We start from the raw sequence: 15,564 nt of genomic DNA on the forward strand, positions 1-15,564 counted from the left end.
AAAAAAAAAAAAAAAGTGGGGGAGGTGGAGAGGATGATTCTAAAATAAAATCCTACTTAAACAGGCTTTCTGAAGAGGAAGGAAAATGATAATAATGTGAAGTCGGGGTGCAAAGATAAAGGAAAACACAAAACTGCAAACTCATTCAAGAATGCCGTCATTAAGTGTTGAGTGAGATGGAGGAGCAGGGACTCAAGACTGTTCTCTCGGGATCTGATGATGGGATTCAAGCCTGTTTCACATTCCCAAGAAGCAGAGCTCACTAAGAAATGATTCAGCAGCCTGTTCAGGGCAGGCCTCGGAAATGCACACACTACCCTCTCACTGGCCTCCCCCATTTACATAGGACTTTACGGCATAAACAGAAACATTCCAGTCTGGAGCAGGTTCGGCAAAAGTTCTGAAGTTCACGTAAATTCTATTTTGCTTTACTTATGAGAAAAATATGAAAGGGTTGGAGCATAATACCAGAAAATATGTTCACTATCACTAGTTAGCATGTGGTTTAGCACCAATCATGTCTGATCACAGCAAGGTTTAGAATTGCATGGGAAGTGAAAAAGGTTGAAATTTTTAAAGTCCAGATTGGGGTTAATATTTGAAATAAATGAACAAAAAGTTTCTCATCTAAAATAAAAGAGAAAATGGTGCAAAAAACACAATATATTAAAAAAAAATGCAGGCTAACATGAGACAAATAACACCCACATCAAACTAGGAGTTTAGATGCAGTAATTTCACTACATTACTTGCTTTTTAAGCATTTACTATAATTACCTCCACATCTGTTTCACTGTCTGTAAACTGGTATTGCTATAAAGTTATAAAAGACAATAACAGGATAAATTGAAGGTTATATAATGCTCATAGAAAACCACACACCCTAAATAAATGGATTATAATTTAATACCATCTAATCATGTTAGAGACTTGGAGGTTAAACTTCCAGTTAAATTTAAATGAACCCTTTTCTACAGGGTTTCTGAACTATGACAATGGTAAATATACTTGCGGAGATATTACACTACAAAAGATAGAGATGCACAGGGAACAAAGGGAACCAGAAAGTCTTAATTTTGGTTTTAAAACATGCAGTATAGATGTGTAAGGAAACAGGTGATTTATTTCTGTAAGTGGAATAAAATGTTAAATTTTTTTTTTTTTTTTGAGTTTGTAATGACTGGACAGATATACATACAGACTGGAAAAGGAAACTTGAGAACCACATTGAGGTACCAAAGTTGGTGCTAAAAATGTCTTATGGAGGGAGAACTTACCGCTGCCTTAAGAAAGTAATAAAGAAAAGACAGGAAGAAAGAAAAAAAGCAGAAAGTTTACTGCCAAGGAAGATAAGAATCATACTAAATATGACAAATTCATCAAATTAGCATTTATAGAAAATAGAAAATTTACAAAATACAACTTTATAGAATAAAAAAAAAAAAAAAGCAAGGACTTAGGAGGACCTACAGAACAGAGAGGAGGCTCACCTGTCCAAAGAAGGCCACTCGGAAGTATGTCCCCAGGAGCCTGCGGCCCGAGTGCATGACCTCAGTCACTTTGCTGTAGGCCCGGTGTAGTGTGTCATACAGATGGGCCAGCCTCTAAAAGCAGAACAAAACCCATTTCTTCCCATTTGCAACTAGTAGAGTCAATTTAAAACAATTAAATGAGATCGCAGAGGTAAAAATTCCTTGGACTTGAGTAAAAGAAACAAAACGCAAAAAAAAAAAAAAAAAGAAAAGAAAAGAAAATCAAGAACATCTTGACTGTACAATTGGTAGTGACCATTTTTCAATTATAATGTTTTCTACCCAAAGAGCCATTTTTCATATTGAGGACCCATCAAATCTCCACATAGCAGTAAGCAACTTCTATTTTCAAGTTACCATGGAATATCAGAGATGGTAAAGTCCTACGATGATGTTTTTTAGTCTTTGCTTTTCCTACTTTGTTTGATAAGCTACAAGAAGCTAGACAACCTCCCCAGCCCAGGAAGGATGGCAGGGACAATGGCTTCCCATGAGGATGGAGCAAAGAAGAGCTCTGAGACGAAGGCCCCTGGTGATTATAAAACTCTGTTCTTGGCAACCTTCCAAAAGTAGAGTGCCACAATTACCAATCCTTGTTTTTTGCAGTTTGGGGTCTGTATGGAGCTGGCGCCCGTGTGGGCCACATATAGTGGCTCTGCAGGTGGTGACCTCCAGCATCACACAGGGTCAGAGACCGCAGCCTGTTTGCTCTCTTTGCATGTAAGAAGGTTTAGATGCATGTGTCACCCCACTGTCCTCTCAAACAGGAAAAAACAAACCACTCCGATACCTCAAAATCTCTCCGTTTCTCGTAAATGGGGATGATGAGTTTATAGATGTCAGCGATTAGCTCATAGCGTTCAGCCTTCCAGAGTCCATCTGCGCACTGCTCTAGAAGCTCCATGAGCACATCCTGACCAAAAAAGAAGGCCACCGGCCAGAAAAAGAGTGTTACAGGAGACATGACATTGTATTCTCTGCAGAATGCTTAACCAGTTAAGATTTCAAATTTCAAAATACATTATTTCTAAACACTAACTTCCACGCTTGTTATAAACAGCTCACCACTATGTTCTTTTTAAATGAGCCCTTTTTCAATCATTTACAAGCAGAAATGAAGGGTCACATTGTATGACTGTGTAATAGTTATATACCATGGGAAAAAATGGACACTGGTAGCTTTACACAGGCTCTCAATTTGTGTTTAGTTCTCTTTTTATAATTATAATTTGGAATTTATTTTCCCCCTGGGGCACCTGGTGGGCATCTGACTCTTGATTTTGGCTTAGATCATGATCTCGAGATCAAGCCCTCTGTGGGGCTCTGTGCTTGGAAGGGATCCTGCTTGAGATTCTCTCTCTCCCTCTTCCCCTTCTCCCTGCTCTCTCTCTCTAAAGTAAATAAATAAATCTTTAAAAAACTTTTTTTTCCTTTCTGAGAAACAATGACAATGCTGAGACATGAAATTACTAAGTGTGACTTCAACTCAACTTAAGCACCTCAGAGCAATTTAGTGAGGGCACATGGTAGGCATGACCCCTGCCTCACCAACAACCTTTCCTCCTTTCCTTGGAAGTTTCTATCTACGGAAGTTTGGGTAGTTACCCCACCTCTACGAAAGTCCTTGGACTTTGGAGGAGCTAACACTTCCCATGACTCAGGGGTTGGGGCATGTGGCTCAGGTATAAACTAATCAGCATAAATCTATTTCCTGGCCACAGTCGTTGTTTCATCATCCGTGGACATGTAACCTAAATGGGCCAATCAGAGTGAATTTTAGGACCCTGTCCTGGAAGGCTGGGACAGAAGTGTTCTCACAGGCCCAGACATGACAGGCAACAAGAAGCCTGACTGGCGCTGACAGCCTCAGAGCCAGCCAGGGGCCGATGTGCCTTAGTAACAGAGTGGAGAACTCCCCCTCCTTCCCAAAGCAACTGTATCGTGGATAACTCTGTTAAACCTTTGCACTGATTGCTGTCAATCTTTTTGGAATTTCCTAATGGAAGCCAATCTACTCGACCTTTACTGTTTAAGCCCATTTGAGTGGAGTTTCATTAATGCCATCGAGCAAATTTTCGTGTGCTTCTTTGTCATTTCTATAGCTTTGGTGAAATGTCCATTCAAATCTTTGGCTCATTTTTCTACTGGGTTGTTTATTGCATTTTGAGAACTCTTTACATATTTTGCATAAAAGTCCTTTACCAGACACGTGGTTTGTAATTTTCTCCCAATCTGTGGTTTGTGTCTGGATTTTCTCAACAGTGTCTTTTGAAGAGCAGAAGTTTTTAATTCTGATGAAGTTTACCAAGTTTTTATTTTCTGGGTTGTGCTTTACATATTGAAAAAATCTTTAACACAAGTCCACAAAGATTTTCTCATGTTTTCTTCCAGAAGTTTTATAGTTTTATAATTAAGTCTATGATCGATGGACTAATTTCTGAATACAGTGTAAAGTATGGGTCAATTTTTTTATATGAATGTTCAATTGTTCTAACACCATTTGATGAAGACTATCCTTTCTCCACTGAACTGCCTTTGAATCCTTGTCAAAAATCAACTAAACCTATGATTAATCATAGGAGGGTCACTGAGGGGGAGTGGGGGAGATGGGGTAACTGGGTGATGGACATTGAGGGGGGCACATGACGTAATGAGCACTGGGTATTATATAAGACTGATGAATCACTGACCTCTACCTCTGAAACGAAGACACTACATGTTAATTGAATTTAAATTTTAAAAAAAGAAAAAAGAAAAAGACAAGGGAGGTGTGAAAAAATGATCTTCTCTGGGTACCAAATATACTATGTGCTCTACTAAAGCAAAGAAAATAAATTATATTATCTGAATGGGGAAAAATCAACTGAACCATAGGTGTATGGATCTATTTCTGGCTTCTCTATTTTGTCCCACTGATAGAGGTGTCTATCCTTGTGCCAATACCACCCTGTTTGGGTTACTACTCCAGCTTTAGAATATCGTTAGTTTCTCCACAATGACACTAATGATATTTTGAGCCACACCCCTCTTTGTTCTGGGGTCTGTCCTGTGCACCAAAAAATGTTTAGCAGCATCCCTGGCCTCTCCCTATTAGATGCCAATAGCGGGACCTTCTCCCTTCCCCCTTCCCCAAAATGTGACATTAAAAACCATTTCCAGATATTACCAAAAGTTCCCTGGGAGATGGGGGCAAAATCATCCCCACTGAGAACCCATGCTTTATAATAACCTTAAAAGTCAGATAGTGTGACTCTTCGAACTTTTTCAAAACTGTTTTGACTAGTCTTGTTCCTTTGCTTTTCCATATACATTTTAGAATCCATTTTGTCAATGTCTACCAAAACTCCAGATGGGAGTTTAATCAGAACTGCTCTGAATCTGTAAATCAGTTTAGGGAGAATTGACAATACTGAATCTTCCACTCTATATTTAGGTCTTTGATTTTCTTCATCAGTGTTTTGCAGTTTTTAGCATAGATTCCCATACAGACGTATATCTAAGTTTTTGATATTATTATAAATAGTACTTTTTTAAAAATTTTGATGATTTTATTTCAAGGAAAGTACTTTATTGAATAAGATTTAAAGTCATCCAGCATACTTGTTTATATAAAACAAACATTAATATGGTGAAACCATGGTATAAGAATCTCTAAACGTAAAAAAGGTTGACTGACTTTGCATATTGATTTTGTATCGTGTGATCCTGCTACACTCACTTAGTGTTAGTAATTTCTTTTGTAAATTCTTTGGGATTTTCTCTATCACAAACACAACTGAATCTTATATGAATATGGTCAGTTTTATTTCTTTTCTTGCCCACTGCACTGGCTAGAACCTCCAGCACAACATTGAATAGAAGTGTTGTGAAAACAGGTATTCTTGTTTTATTTCCAATTTTAGGGAAAAGCACTTAGTTTTTCACCACTAAGTATAACATTAGCTGCAGGGTTTTTGTAGATAATCTTTTTTGGGTTGAGGAAGTTCCTTTCTCTTCCCAGTTTCTATTGTTTGTTTTTAAACCATGAATGGATGTTGATTTTTTTTTTCCCCAAATGATTTTTCTGCATCTTTTGAGATGGTCATACAGTTTTCTTTATTTATTCTGTTAACAGTGAATTATATTGATTGGTTTTCTAATGCTGAACCAACAGTGCATTCCCAGGGTAAACTCCACTTGGTCATGATTTATTTTTCTTGTTTATGTTTTGCTAGATTAAATCCACTAACATATCTTTTAAGGCCAGTTGCCTTTAAACATGTTTGTATCCTCTATTATACTGTAAATGAAGGACAGGACTGTTGTTTTTCATTCCCAACCTAATGTTTCATTATAGGCCTAATGCTTACAGTTTATAGATCAAAAAAAAAAAAAAACTTTTCTTTTCTTTTTTTTTTTTTAAGTAGGCCCCACACCCAGCATGGACCCCAATGCCGGGCTTGAACTCATGACCCTGAGATCAAGAACTGAGGTGAGATCAAGAATCAGATGCTTAAGTGACTGAGCCACCCAGGCGCCCCAAAAATAAGCATTTCTAAAGCAGTTTTGAATCAATTTACCAGAAAATACTGTCTGACTTTAAAAAAATATCTTTAAAGCAAGACATTTAACTCTTATGTCATGTTTATAACACACAAATCATAAAACCATCATCAGTGTGACTAAACTCTGAGCCAATGCTTATAGAGAGGTATACCTGTTGTCTCACACTTTTATTGCCAGTCTCTTAAGTGCAAATACTAAACATTACATAGTGACTACCATTAACAGCTATAGACAAAGAAGAAATCAGAAAAGGTTCTAACACCATCTCTTCTCCTTGTGCATTTGTATTATAAAGATGTACATCTTTCTCAGTTTTGTCTCACATCTTTTCCAATGAGAGAATCTGCCCAGGCTAAGCATGACAAATATTTATGATTATTCTCACACTCCTCTAATTACAAAAAGCTAGATAAAAGCATACAAACAAAACCTGTATAATGTCAGTATCAATATACTTACCTTTCCATATTAGAACTGGGGATATACCAAAGGTCTAACCTAATTTGTTGGTTGTGAGGATCAAATAAAATTTTACCTATCAAAATGCTCTGAAAACTATAAATGCTGTGTGGTTAAATTCACAAACCAATTAAATAAATCTCTCCTATTTCAATCTTCACTACCTACTTTGTAGTGATTTTTAAAAAATGGTATCTTACTTCCACTGGGCTATGTAATATCCCACAGGGCCACACACATATTTGGTAGTTAGGAATTTCTTGGAGGAATAAATTAGGCTGCATTTTTCTTAGTACTATAACAATATTATTCATAGCTGCCCTTTGCTGTCGGGAAGTGAGTTAACAGTCCTTTTATCAAAGCCTTGCATTTCTTGCACACCTTAGGTCAAAGATGTTGCTACAGGGTAGTTTTTGAGCATCTTCCTTCTCAGTGGTGCTGAGGGACTACAGGTAGAGGTGGAAGAATTCTGGAAGGCTCAATTCCCCATCTAGGATGAGAATATTGTACACTCAAGGCATTCTTCTGATAATGGAATTCAAATGGAACTTTATCCATTTTAAAACTATCCTTAGGTTTAACTTACAGACTACTCATTTGGCCCCCTTTCTCAATACTGGGCTTTGTTCAAAGAGAAATGTAAACTTTCTGTAAAAAATTACAATTGGTTCCACTAGTATGGTATAATCCACACTATAGGTGTGAATACACAATGATGATACCCTGTTTGTGGATGGGACTAAAGAGACCTACAGATTCTTAATTCCATGTTGTAGCAGTTACAGCACAATAAGCATCTGGATTTGTTTTAATGTTATCTCACAGAAAATTGAAATTTCTTTTCAAAGAATTATAAAAGTTATAACTTGGCGTAGTCACTACCACATTGTTAAGCTGATTCTTTACTTCACTCATTCACACATTTTACCAAGCATCTACTATGTGCAAGGCACTGTGCTTGACACTGCGGTAATAAAACAAATTTATATAAATAAAATTAAGTTTCTGTAATTTATAAAAATGGTTCTATAGATTTTTCTATAAATGTGGAAGGCAGGTTTTAGATGGTTTATTAGGCTATGTCACATAAATGAAACTTGTTTTGAGGAGGAGGCCTTCAAAGACACACAGAGGTTATCCTTCAGAGCAGCTAGAACTGATGTACTAGAGACTCGTGACCACCAACTGGAAGATGGGAGGTACATGTTAAGATACCAAGGACAAGGATAACAGTGATTTCAAGTATTTGCCCAAACTGCAAGTCACAATGGTAGATGCTCTGAGTTGAGAGCAGTAGGGGTTTATTTATTTAACAGTAGTCAGTGTGTCTATGGGTGAGTACTGGGGAAGCCAATGATCAGTGAATAAAGCACTTCCTGCTCTCAAAGAGTCCAGTATGAAGACTGATCCATAAAGAGATTACAGAAAACAGTGGTAAGTGCTGATAAAGAAACATGCAGGCAATCAAGGATGCAGACAGGAACTACATCCATTTAGTGATGTGGGAAAGGAGAGACACAGAGTGTTCTAGAAAATGGTCACTAAGTCTTAAAAATGATCAGGAGTTAGTAAGATGAAGGTGAAAGGTGGCAGCAGGAAGGAAGAGAGGGGAGACATTCCAGGGAGAAGGAACAGCACGGGCAAAAGATACAGGAGGGGAGGGCAGCACGGTGGGTGGGTGAGGAATTTACAAGTAGTCTGAGGGGTTATTCAGAGTATAAAATCTGAATCAGGGAGTGGCAAGAGATGAGGCTGGGGGGCGGTGGGGTGGAAAGGATTTAAACAGACTAAATAGCTATACTCAAAGTTTTCTACGTCAAAAATAAATTAATTAAATGTAGATAATTTTGAGATATGAAAATACATATAGGCTTACATCAACCACCACAATGATGAAGTATTCTGTAAGGAAGATGTTACTTGATTTTGAAATGATCTGCTGTCTATTCATGTAAGGTATCTTTATAGCAGCCTTTCAGGTATATTTTAAATGGCCCTAGATTTAGGCACTTAATAAATATATATTAAATAGAATTTATGGGCCAAATGCATCAAATTGGGAGTCTAAGATTTGAATATTATTCTTGATCTTATTCAGTCAAACCAGAAACATGTGAAAAGTTTAATAACAGTAAACCTGAACTCAAGTAGCATATCAATACGTAGGCAACTGAGCTAATTATGGAAAAATCTGTCATATTTGGTTCAGAAAGATGGATTTCAACCAGGGAAACTCCTCCAGAATGGCTGGAAAATGAGAACATTTGATAAAGCCAACAGAGCTTAGTAAATAACTGAAATAAGTATTGCAATTTGATGGCAATTGGGAATTAGGAAATAACACATCAACTTTAATGTGCTACTGGACATTATCTTTTTTTTTTGATTCAGGAATCAGATCTACGGTTTATCAGTCTGATATCAGTTATTATTATAAAGAAATGATAATATATACTACAAAAAGCAATGTCTGTATAGATTTACTCAAACTAAGGGGGGCCTGGGTGGCTCAGTCAGTTAAGTGTCCGACTCTTAGTTTCGGCTCAGGTCATGATCTCACAGATAGTGGGATGGAGCCTCACGTCAGCTCTGTTCTCAGCAGGGAGTCTGCTTGAGATTCTCTCCCTCTGCCCTTCCCCCACTTTCTCTCTCTCTCTCAAATACATAAATCTTTAAAAAAAAAAAAAAACACCAAACTAAAAATAGCTTGTATAAGAAAAGATAAGCCCTCTCATAAAAGTAGAGAGTATGGATTACTAAACATCGAAGTTTAATTTATAATTTAGTAAGGTAAATTATTCAGGATAATGTCAACTCTATATATATCCAGACATTTAGAGCTGGTGCATTAATAATTCTTTGAACAGAAATAACCAGTAAAAGAAAAAAAAGTACCAGTAATCACAGATAGTTCAGCATGAGAGACCATATGTCAACACAAAATTATAGAGTCATAGGAACTATGATGTCATAGTAACTAAATACTGGGGCATATATGAATGATACTCTCAGCAGAAATTCCATGTATTAATTTACTTAGAATTCCCAGCAATCACCACACTCGAAAACCAGAGCTAATCCAGACAATGGTCAGATGATGAACTTGAATGGTAGTTATATATAGAAAGCTTGATGGTTTTATCACCTTGCTTAAAATTCAAATGCCAAGATATATTATCTAAATTGCCAATAGATGCCAAGAACTATAAGTAATTACTGGTTGGAAAAAAAAACCCTCAATGGACTTTATGCATCTGGAAATCTCACATTTTATGTTATTAGACTGATTTTAAAAAGATCTCAGTGCACCAAGCTCATGAGCCATTGAGACAACTGCTTAAAATGTAATTAGTCAGTTCCATTTTTAAGCGTGCCCCAGCGATGCAACTGAGGTCACTGAGCACCTGTCTGTGGAAACAGCACACTAATGTTGTATATGGGGGGGTGTGCACAAAAACGCCTATAGGAGCCTGTGTATGTGCAGGGTACTTAAAAATTTTTTTATTTAAATGCCAATTTTTCCATCTAGCATTGATTAATTTAATCTAACCTTACTTATGAAGCTAGATGTTGGCCCTATTATCTGCTATTTAGAAATAACATAAATGGGGACGCCTGGGTGGCTCCGTTGGTTAAGCATCTGCCTTCGGCTCAGGTCATGATCCCAGGGTCCTGGAATCGAGTCCTGCAGCGGGCTCCTTGCTCAGCAGGGAGCCTGCTTCTCCCTCTGCCTGCTACTCCCCCTGCTTGTGTTCACTCTCTCCCTGACAAATAAATAAATAAAATCCTAAAATAAAAATAATGTAAATGTGTGACCGGGCTGGGGCAATGGCATACTTTATGGTGTAATTCACACGTCGTCCACCATATTATTTTTTCTCAAGATAGAGCTGAAAACCCTTTTCAGCAAAATAATCACTTGCAATGCTTAAAATACAGATTCCCAGGTACCATACTCAACCAACTGACTCTGGGGACTGGCAGAGCGGGAAGACTGGAAATCTATATCTGTAACAGGAATCTAAGTAATTTCTTTTTTTTTTTTTTTTGCTTTTCATTTATTTTATTTTATTATGATTTTTTATTATATTATGTTAGGAATCTAAGTAATTTCTAACTAAGCATACTAAAATTTGAGGACTACTGAACCAGGTGATGCTTTCTAAGGCAGGCACATCACTTACATAAACCCAAGCTAGCACATGGCACCACAGCTAGTTTATGGAATGAATCAATATATGTAAATACAGAAATTTCCAGGTCACAAAGAACTCAGACAACTTCTAGTTCAGACTATAAGGGACTGTGGTTTTGCGTTTCTCCTCACTGGGCAGAAAGCAGCAGATGCTGTAGTGTGCTAGGGCAGAGACCTCATTGTGCTCACATTTCATTCTCCAGCACCCAGTTCAGTGCCAAGGAAACTCAGTAAATATTTGCAAAATGAAGCAGGCCAATATGTCCTGATATGAGCCAAGGGTAGATCAGTTAGAGCAGTCCCATGGGCGAAGTCACTGGTCACTACTGCAATGACCTGCATGACTACAAAAGTGCCTCCATGGATATTGATCCTGGGGTTACAAAGAAGTTTTAGCAAGTGGGCAAATAGTGAGGATGCACTGTATTTTCTACTTCCCCTTCCAGAGTGCCTCTTGGCCTGTCCTTGCTAGCTCCGTGCTTTGGGAGGTTGATGCACCATGACGGCTGGCCTGCAGGCGAGGCTCCCTGTCCTCTGGCTCCCAGCTGAGCTCAGCCAGTGCAAGGCCCAGGAGGAGCCTGGAGGGCAGGTGGAGAGTGAGGATGGGGTGGCTATGCACATGCCCCTTCCTGCCAGGGTATGGGACTGAGCTCTCCCCTACAACCTGTCAGGTGGCCCCCCTGTGGAGTTTCTCTCTCTCCCCTCCCCTTGCCCACAGGGTGAGAGGTGGTACCCCAGCTGTTGCTAACCTCAAGGGCACTGCAATATTACTTGTTGGTTTCCCTACACCCTATCCAAACTTATCAAAATAGTCCCTTTATTAACCTTTCTTCAATGTCCCGAGTGTGCTATTTCTACACGGGATCCCGAGGGAGGGATCGCAAAACTTCACGGGCTGTGTGGACTTTCGGCACCACAGGGGACTCAGAATTCTTCATTCTGTACAGGCTCCAACTTGCGTAACAGAATTGTAAACAGGAATGGGATGTTTCTTTTTATCTAATCAAAAACAGCTGGGAGGGAGTCTGCTCTTTAGATCAGAGTCAGGCAAGATGAACCGCGATCAATAAAAACCCATCTGACGTGTGCTGCTAGGAGAATTGTATGTTCTTATGCAGTGCCATGAAAATCATGTTAGGAGAGCACAAGGCATTTAAGTACATCTAGTAACGCAGATTAAAAGGGCAATGATTTTTATTAAGCTACGTGTTACACACCTATTCCCATCAGCTTTCCCCAAAACTCCTTCTGGGAGAGAGACATTCAACTTCCTCTTTTTCTTGAAACATCCTGATAGCCAAAGCAAAAATGTAGGTGGCAAGTTCTGTTTTCCTGGCTTTTGGAACACGTTCTTTCAAATCCCAGCTAGTTTCAATCTTGACATGCAGGAGTTGCTTAGGACTTTATAACCCCACCGTGTCATATCCTAATCGTTACAGATCGTCACGTACTATGGACCTTGTTAAACATTTACCAACTTTATGCTTCAAGGACAGGGTGGAAAATCCATATTCTGGAAATCACTGATAAAATTACCCCTCTCACATGTTTAGTGATCACTCAGGCTGGGTGCCATTCACAAATTTCCTCAATAAAGCCTGAGCTTGATTTCCTAGGCTGATTCCCTAGCCTGCAGGGATTACTCCAGCCTATTACTTAATCAGATGAGCAAACCTGAGCTTCATTTTATCATCCCCGCAGGACAGGTTACGGAGAACTGTTTACTTTCAAATCTTGAGTCGTTCTTGGCACCAGCGCTTTCCTTATCAAGTTCTAAACAAAATGCTCTACTCCTGAGGTCTGTCTAGGCACCAGGTTGGACGAGGGTGGTTTCTGCAAGGAGACAATACATTCAAGCCTCTTCTCAGAGAAAAACCCAGTCACACTCGCCTTGAAGGAGGAGTTCAAGGCCAAGAGTGTGCAAGGCTTATTGCCTCGGTGACAGGTTTCACACTTCAGAGCAAAAATTAAAACTTAGCATCTGCCCAGAAGTTTCAACGTAGACAGGCAGCCGAACTGTTAATGCCAAGTAATAATTAACTGGTCTTTTTCCCTCTTTGGGATTCCTAGAAAACTTTATCTATCATGGTTAAAATTATTTTGATATTTAAATGTGAAATGCACTCAATATATTATCCTTGTTTCTCATGTTTACTTTTTAATTTAGGGGGTCATTTGAGACTAGACACTTTATGACAGTGGTTTTTAAACTAGGACCACCTAAGACCACCTTCATTTACATATCATTAAAATTATAGAGAATGCCTTAAAAATTACTGAGAACTTTTATGTATATGGGTCTTATCTCTCAATATTTATAATATTAGGAATGGCAACTAGAAAATGTTAAAAGATTTATTAATTTAATTAAGATAATAATAAACCTACTACATGTTAATGAAAAAATAACATTTTTTAATGAAAAAAATAACATTTTCCCCAAAAAACCCCAAAACAATTAAGGAAAAGAGTAGCACTGTTTTATGTTTTTGCAACTCTCTTCAATGTCTGACATCATAGGAGAAGCCTGCATTCTCCAGTCCGCTTCCGCACTCCATCTATCAACATGCCGTTTTGGTGATGTACACAAAGAAAGTCCAACCTTGCACAGACATTTGGATGGAAAAGAAGGGACCTCAAAGACTTCCTGAAAGGGTCTCGGGGACCCCAAGACTTCCTGGGCCACACTTTGAACTGATTCATGGACTGGTTAATGCCATGGAAGATGTTTGTTCGTGGCCCTACTTACTGGCAAGAGCATGATTCAAAGTCATAATAGTAATTATAGGACCTCCACATCATAAAAACAAGTACAACAGAGGCAGAAGATATTTACTTCTTCCTCTGTTCTTTCTCTCCATGAGAAGAAACAAACAATTTTATTTTTCTTTATTTAAAAGACAGGCAATTACATCGAAAACCGGGGATGTACTGTATGGTGACTAACATAATATAATAAAAAATCATTATAAATAAATAAATAAATAAATAAATAAATAAATAAATAATAAATAAAAGACAGGCAAGATGGACAAGCTTCCCCTCAACTCTTCCATTCTGCTCTGAGCTGAGCATGGAAAGCCCTTCTGGCAGACAGTGATCAATGAGGAAATTCAGGAAACGCGGGCAGAACACTGGCATTTGCTCCAATTCCTAGCTTTATTTTAAAACTTTCTGGGTCCAGATAAGTGGCTGCAAGGTGATCCTGTTTTGGCAAGAAAGAGGCAGGAACTGCCACAATGATCTAACGCTGAACCTTCTGATCTCTACTGGGGGTGGGACAGGGTGTTCTTCTTCACCGATGGTGAGAAGGAACTTGCTAAGGCATGCAAGTGGAGGCAGAGAATCGGGCTGCTCTAAGCCCCTGAGCCCACTCTGGCCTCTTATGGCTTTGCATGTCTGCGGACATGGGAGAGAAGTCAGTGTGGGAGATACCGATTTAAAAGTCTGAGTGGCCGGTTAATTCAGCTGGCTAGAGTGTGATGTTAATAAAAGTCAGATTAAAATAGCAATAAAACCCATGAGCTGGAGAAATTAATGGCTAGAAAGAATGAAAAACCTTATGGTCAAAATACTGGACCTTTTCCCACATGTGTTTGAGCTCTTAGCCTCACTTTCCTCCTAACTAGCTCCTCAAACTCTCTTTCCAGAGGACAGGAGGAATTCCTAGAAAGGGGAATGGCAGAGCTCTTGCTGTTCTGTTTCAGCCGTCTGGAGCATTAGTTTAGTCAGAGTGAAGTGGGTAGTGGCAGCTGCTGAGAGAAAACCATTGTGTGACATGCTGGCAGAGCAGAGCCGCCTCTGAGATACTCACGGACTGAAGACCCCCGCCAGCCGAGGCGCTCACCTCGTTGAAGTGGACATCCTGCATTCCGACGTCTTCCATCATGGAGGCCTCCTCGTCTATATTTGGGGTAATCACCCTGAATGCTGTGCATCCTTGTCTAAACATGCCTAGAATGGACACAGCAGGGGACAGAGCCGGTCAGTAACCCGTAAGTGGACGGACCTGGAGGGTTCTTCCTGCCCGCCATGTTTCTGTGTTGAAGGAGACAACGGACTCTGAAGTCTCTTAGGCCTCGGACCACCGTTCACAGGGAGCCACAGTGTGCTTCTCTTCATTTGCTTCCTCATACCTAGCCTTCTCCTCCCTCAATTCTTTCCTCATCCTTTTAATTTTTCACCCACCTTTATTAAATGTATGCAACCTTTAAATAAACCGTAAATAAACTGAAATAGGTACTGGATGCAAATCAGTAGTTTTAAAATAACAACAATAACTTGATTTGGTACCGTGACCCATGCTCAGATACCAACAAAAATAAAGCCAAAGCCAGTCAAAGAGAAACACGACTCAAACAGAACTGTTTCCTTCAAGTCGTCACCTCCCCCTCTGTGGCTGAGGGTAACCCAGAACTCAGATGAGAACTTGCTCTTCTCCTTCATGAAGCAGTCTACCAAGAGGTAACTCAACCACAGCCATGGGCTGAGAGGCCGTTTGAGCTGCTTCCGTATCTGCTGCCTGGGGGGTAAGGACAGGCGTCCTGTCCTCCCCACAGCCGAAGAGCAGGAGCACCGGCAGCATGAATATTTCAGGGGCCTAAGTACTCTGATTCTCTAGGGGAAATGGTATAATTTATCCCGGGATAAATAACCAGGATAAGGACAAACCCCTGGGGAGCCTGGGTAACTCAGTCGGTTAAGCGTCTGCCTTCAGCTCAGGGTCCTGGGATCAAGTCCCGCATTGGGCTCCCTGCTCAGCGGGGAGTCTGCTTCTCCCTCTCCCTCTGCCTGCTGCTCCCCCAGCTTGTGGTGTCTCTTTCTGTCAAATAA

At 39.5% G+C, this 15,564-nt stretch overlaps 1 protein-coding gene across 6 annotated transcripts in view; it reads right to left on the reverse strand.

Moving 5' to 3' along the window:
- The window catches only part of DOCK9 (dedicator of cytokinesis 9), a 178,096-nt gene that overhangs the window by 17,141 nt on the left and 145,391 nt on the right, over positions 1–15,564 (reverse strand). For 3 of the 6 annotated variants that reach the window (XM_040624053.1, XM_040624047.1, XM_040624036.1), the window contains 3 exons: positions 14,546–14,685; positions 2,323–2,445; positions 1,491–1,604 (listed from right to left, as the gene is read on the reverse strand). In XM_040624053.1, the coding sequence (XP_040479987.1) occupies positions 1,491–1,604; positions 2,323–2,445; positions 14,546–14,685 (377 nt within the window). The remainder of the gene's footprint in view (positions 1–1,490; positions 1,605–2,322; positions 2,446–14,545; positions 14,686–15,564) is intronic. The other 3 variants (XM_008685005.2, XM_040624065.1, XM_040624060.1) reach the window with 1 other exon arrangement.

Source organism: Ursus maritimus, unplaced genomic scaffold (genome assembly GCF_017311325.1).
Source record: "Ursus maritimus isolate PB19 unplaced genomic scaffold, ASM1731132v1 scaffold_10, whole genome shotgun sequence".
Classification (NCBI taxonomy): domain Eukaryota; kingdom Metazoa; phylum Chordata; class Mammalia; order Carnivora; family Ursidae; genus Ursus; species Ursus maritimus.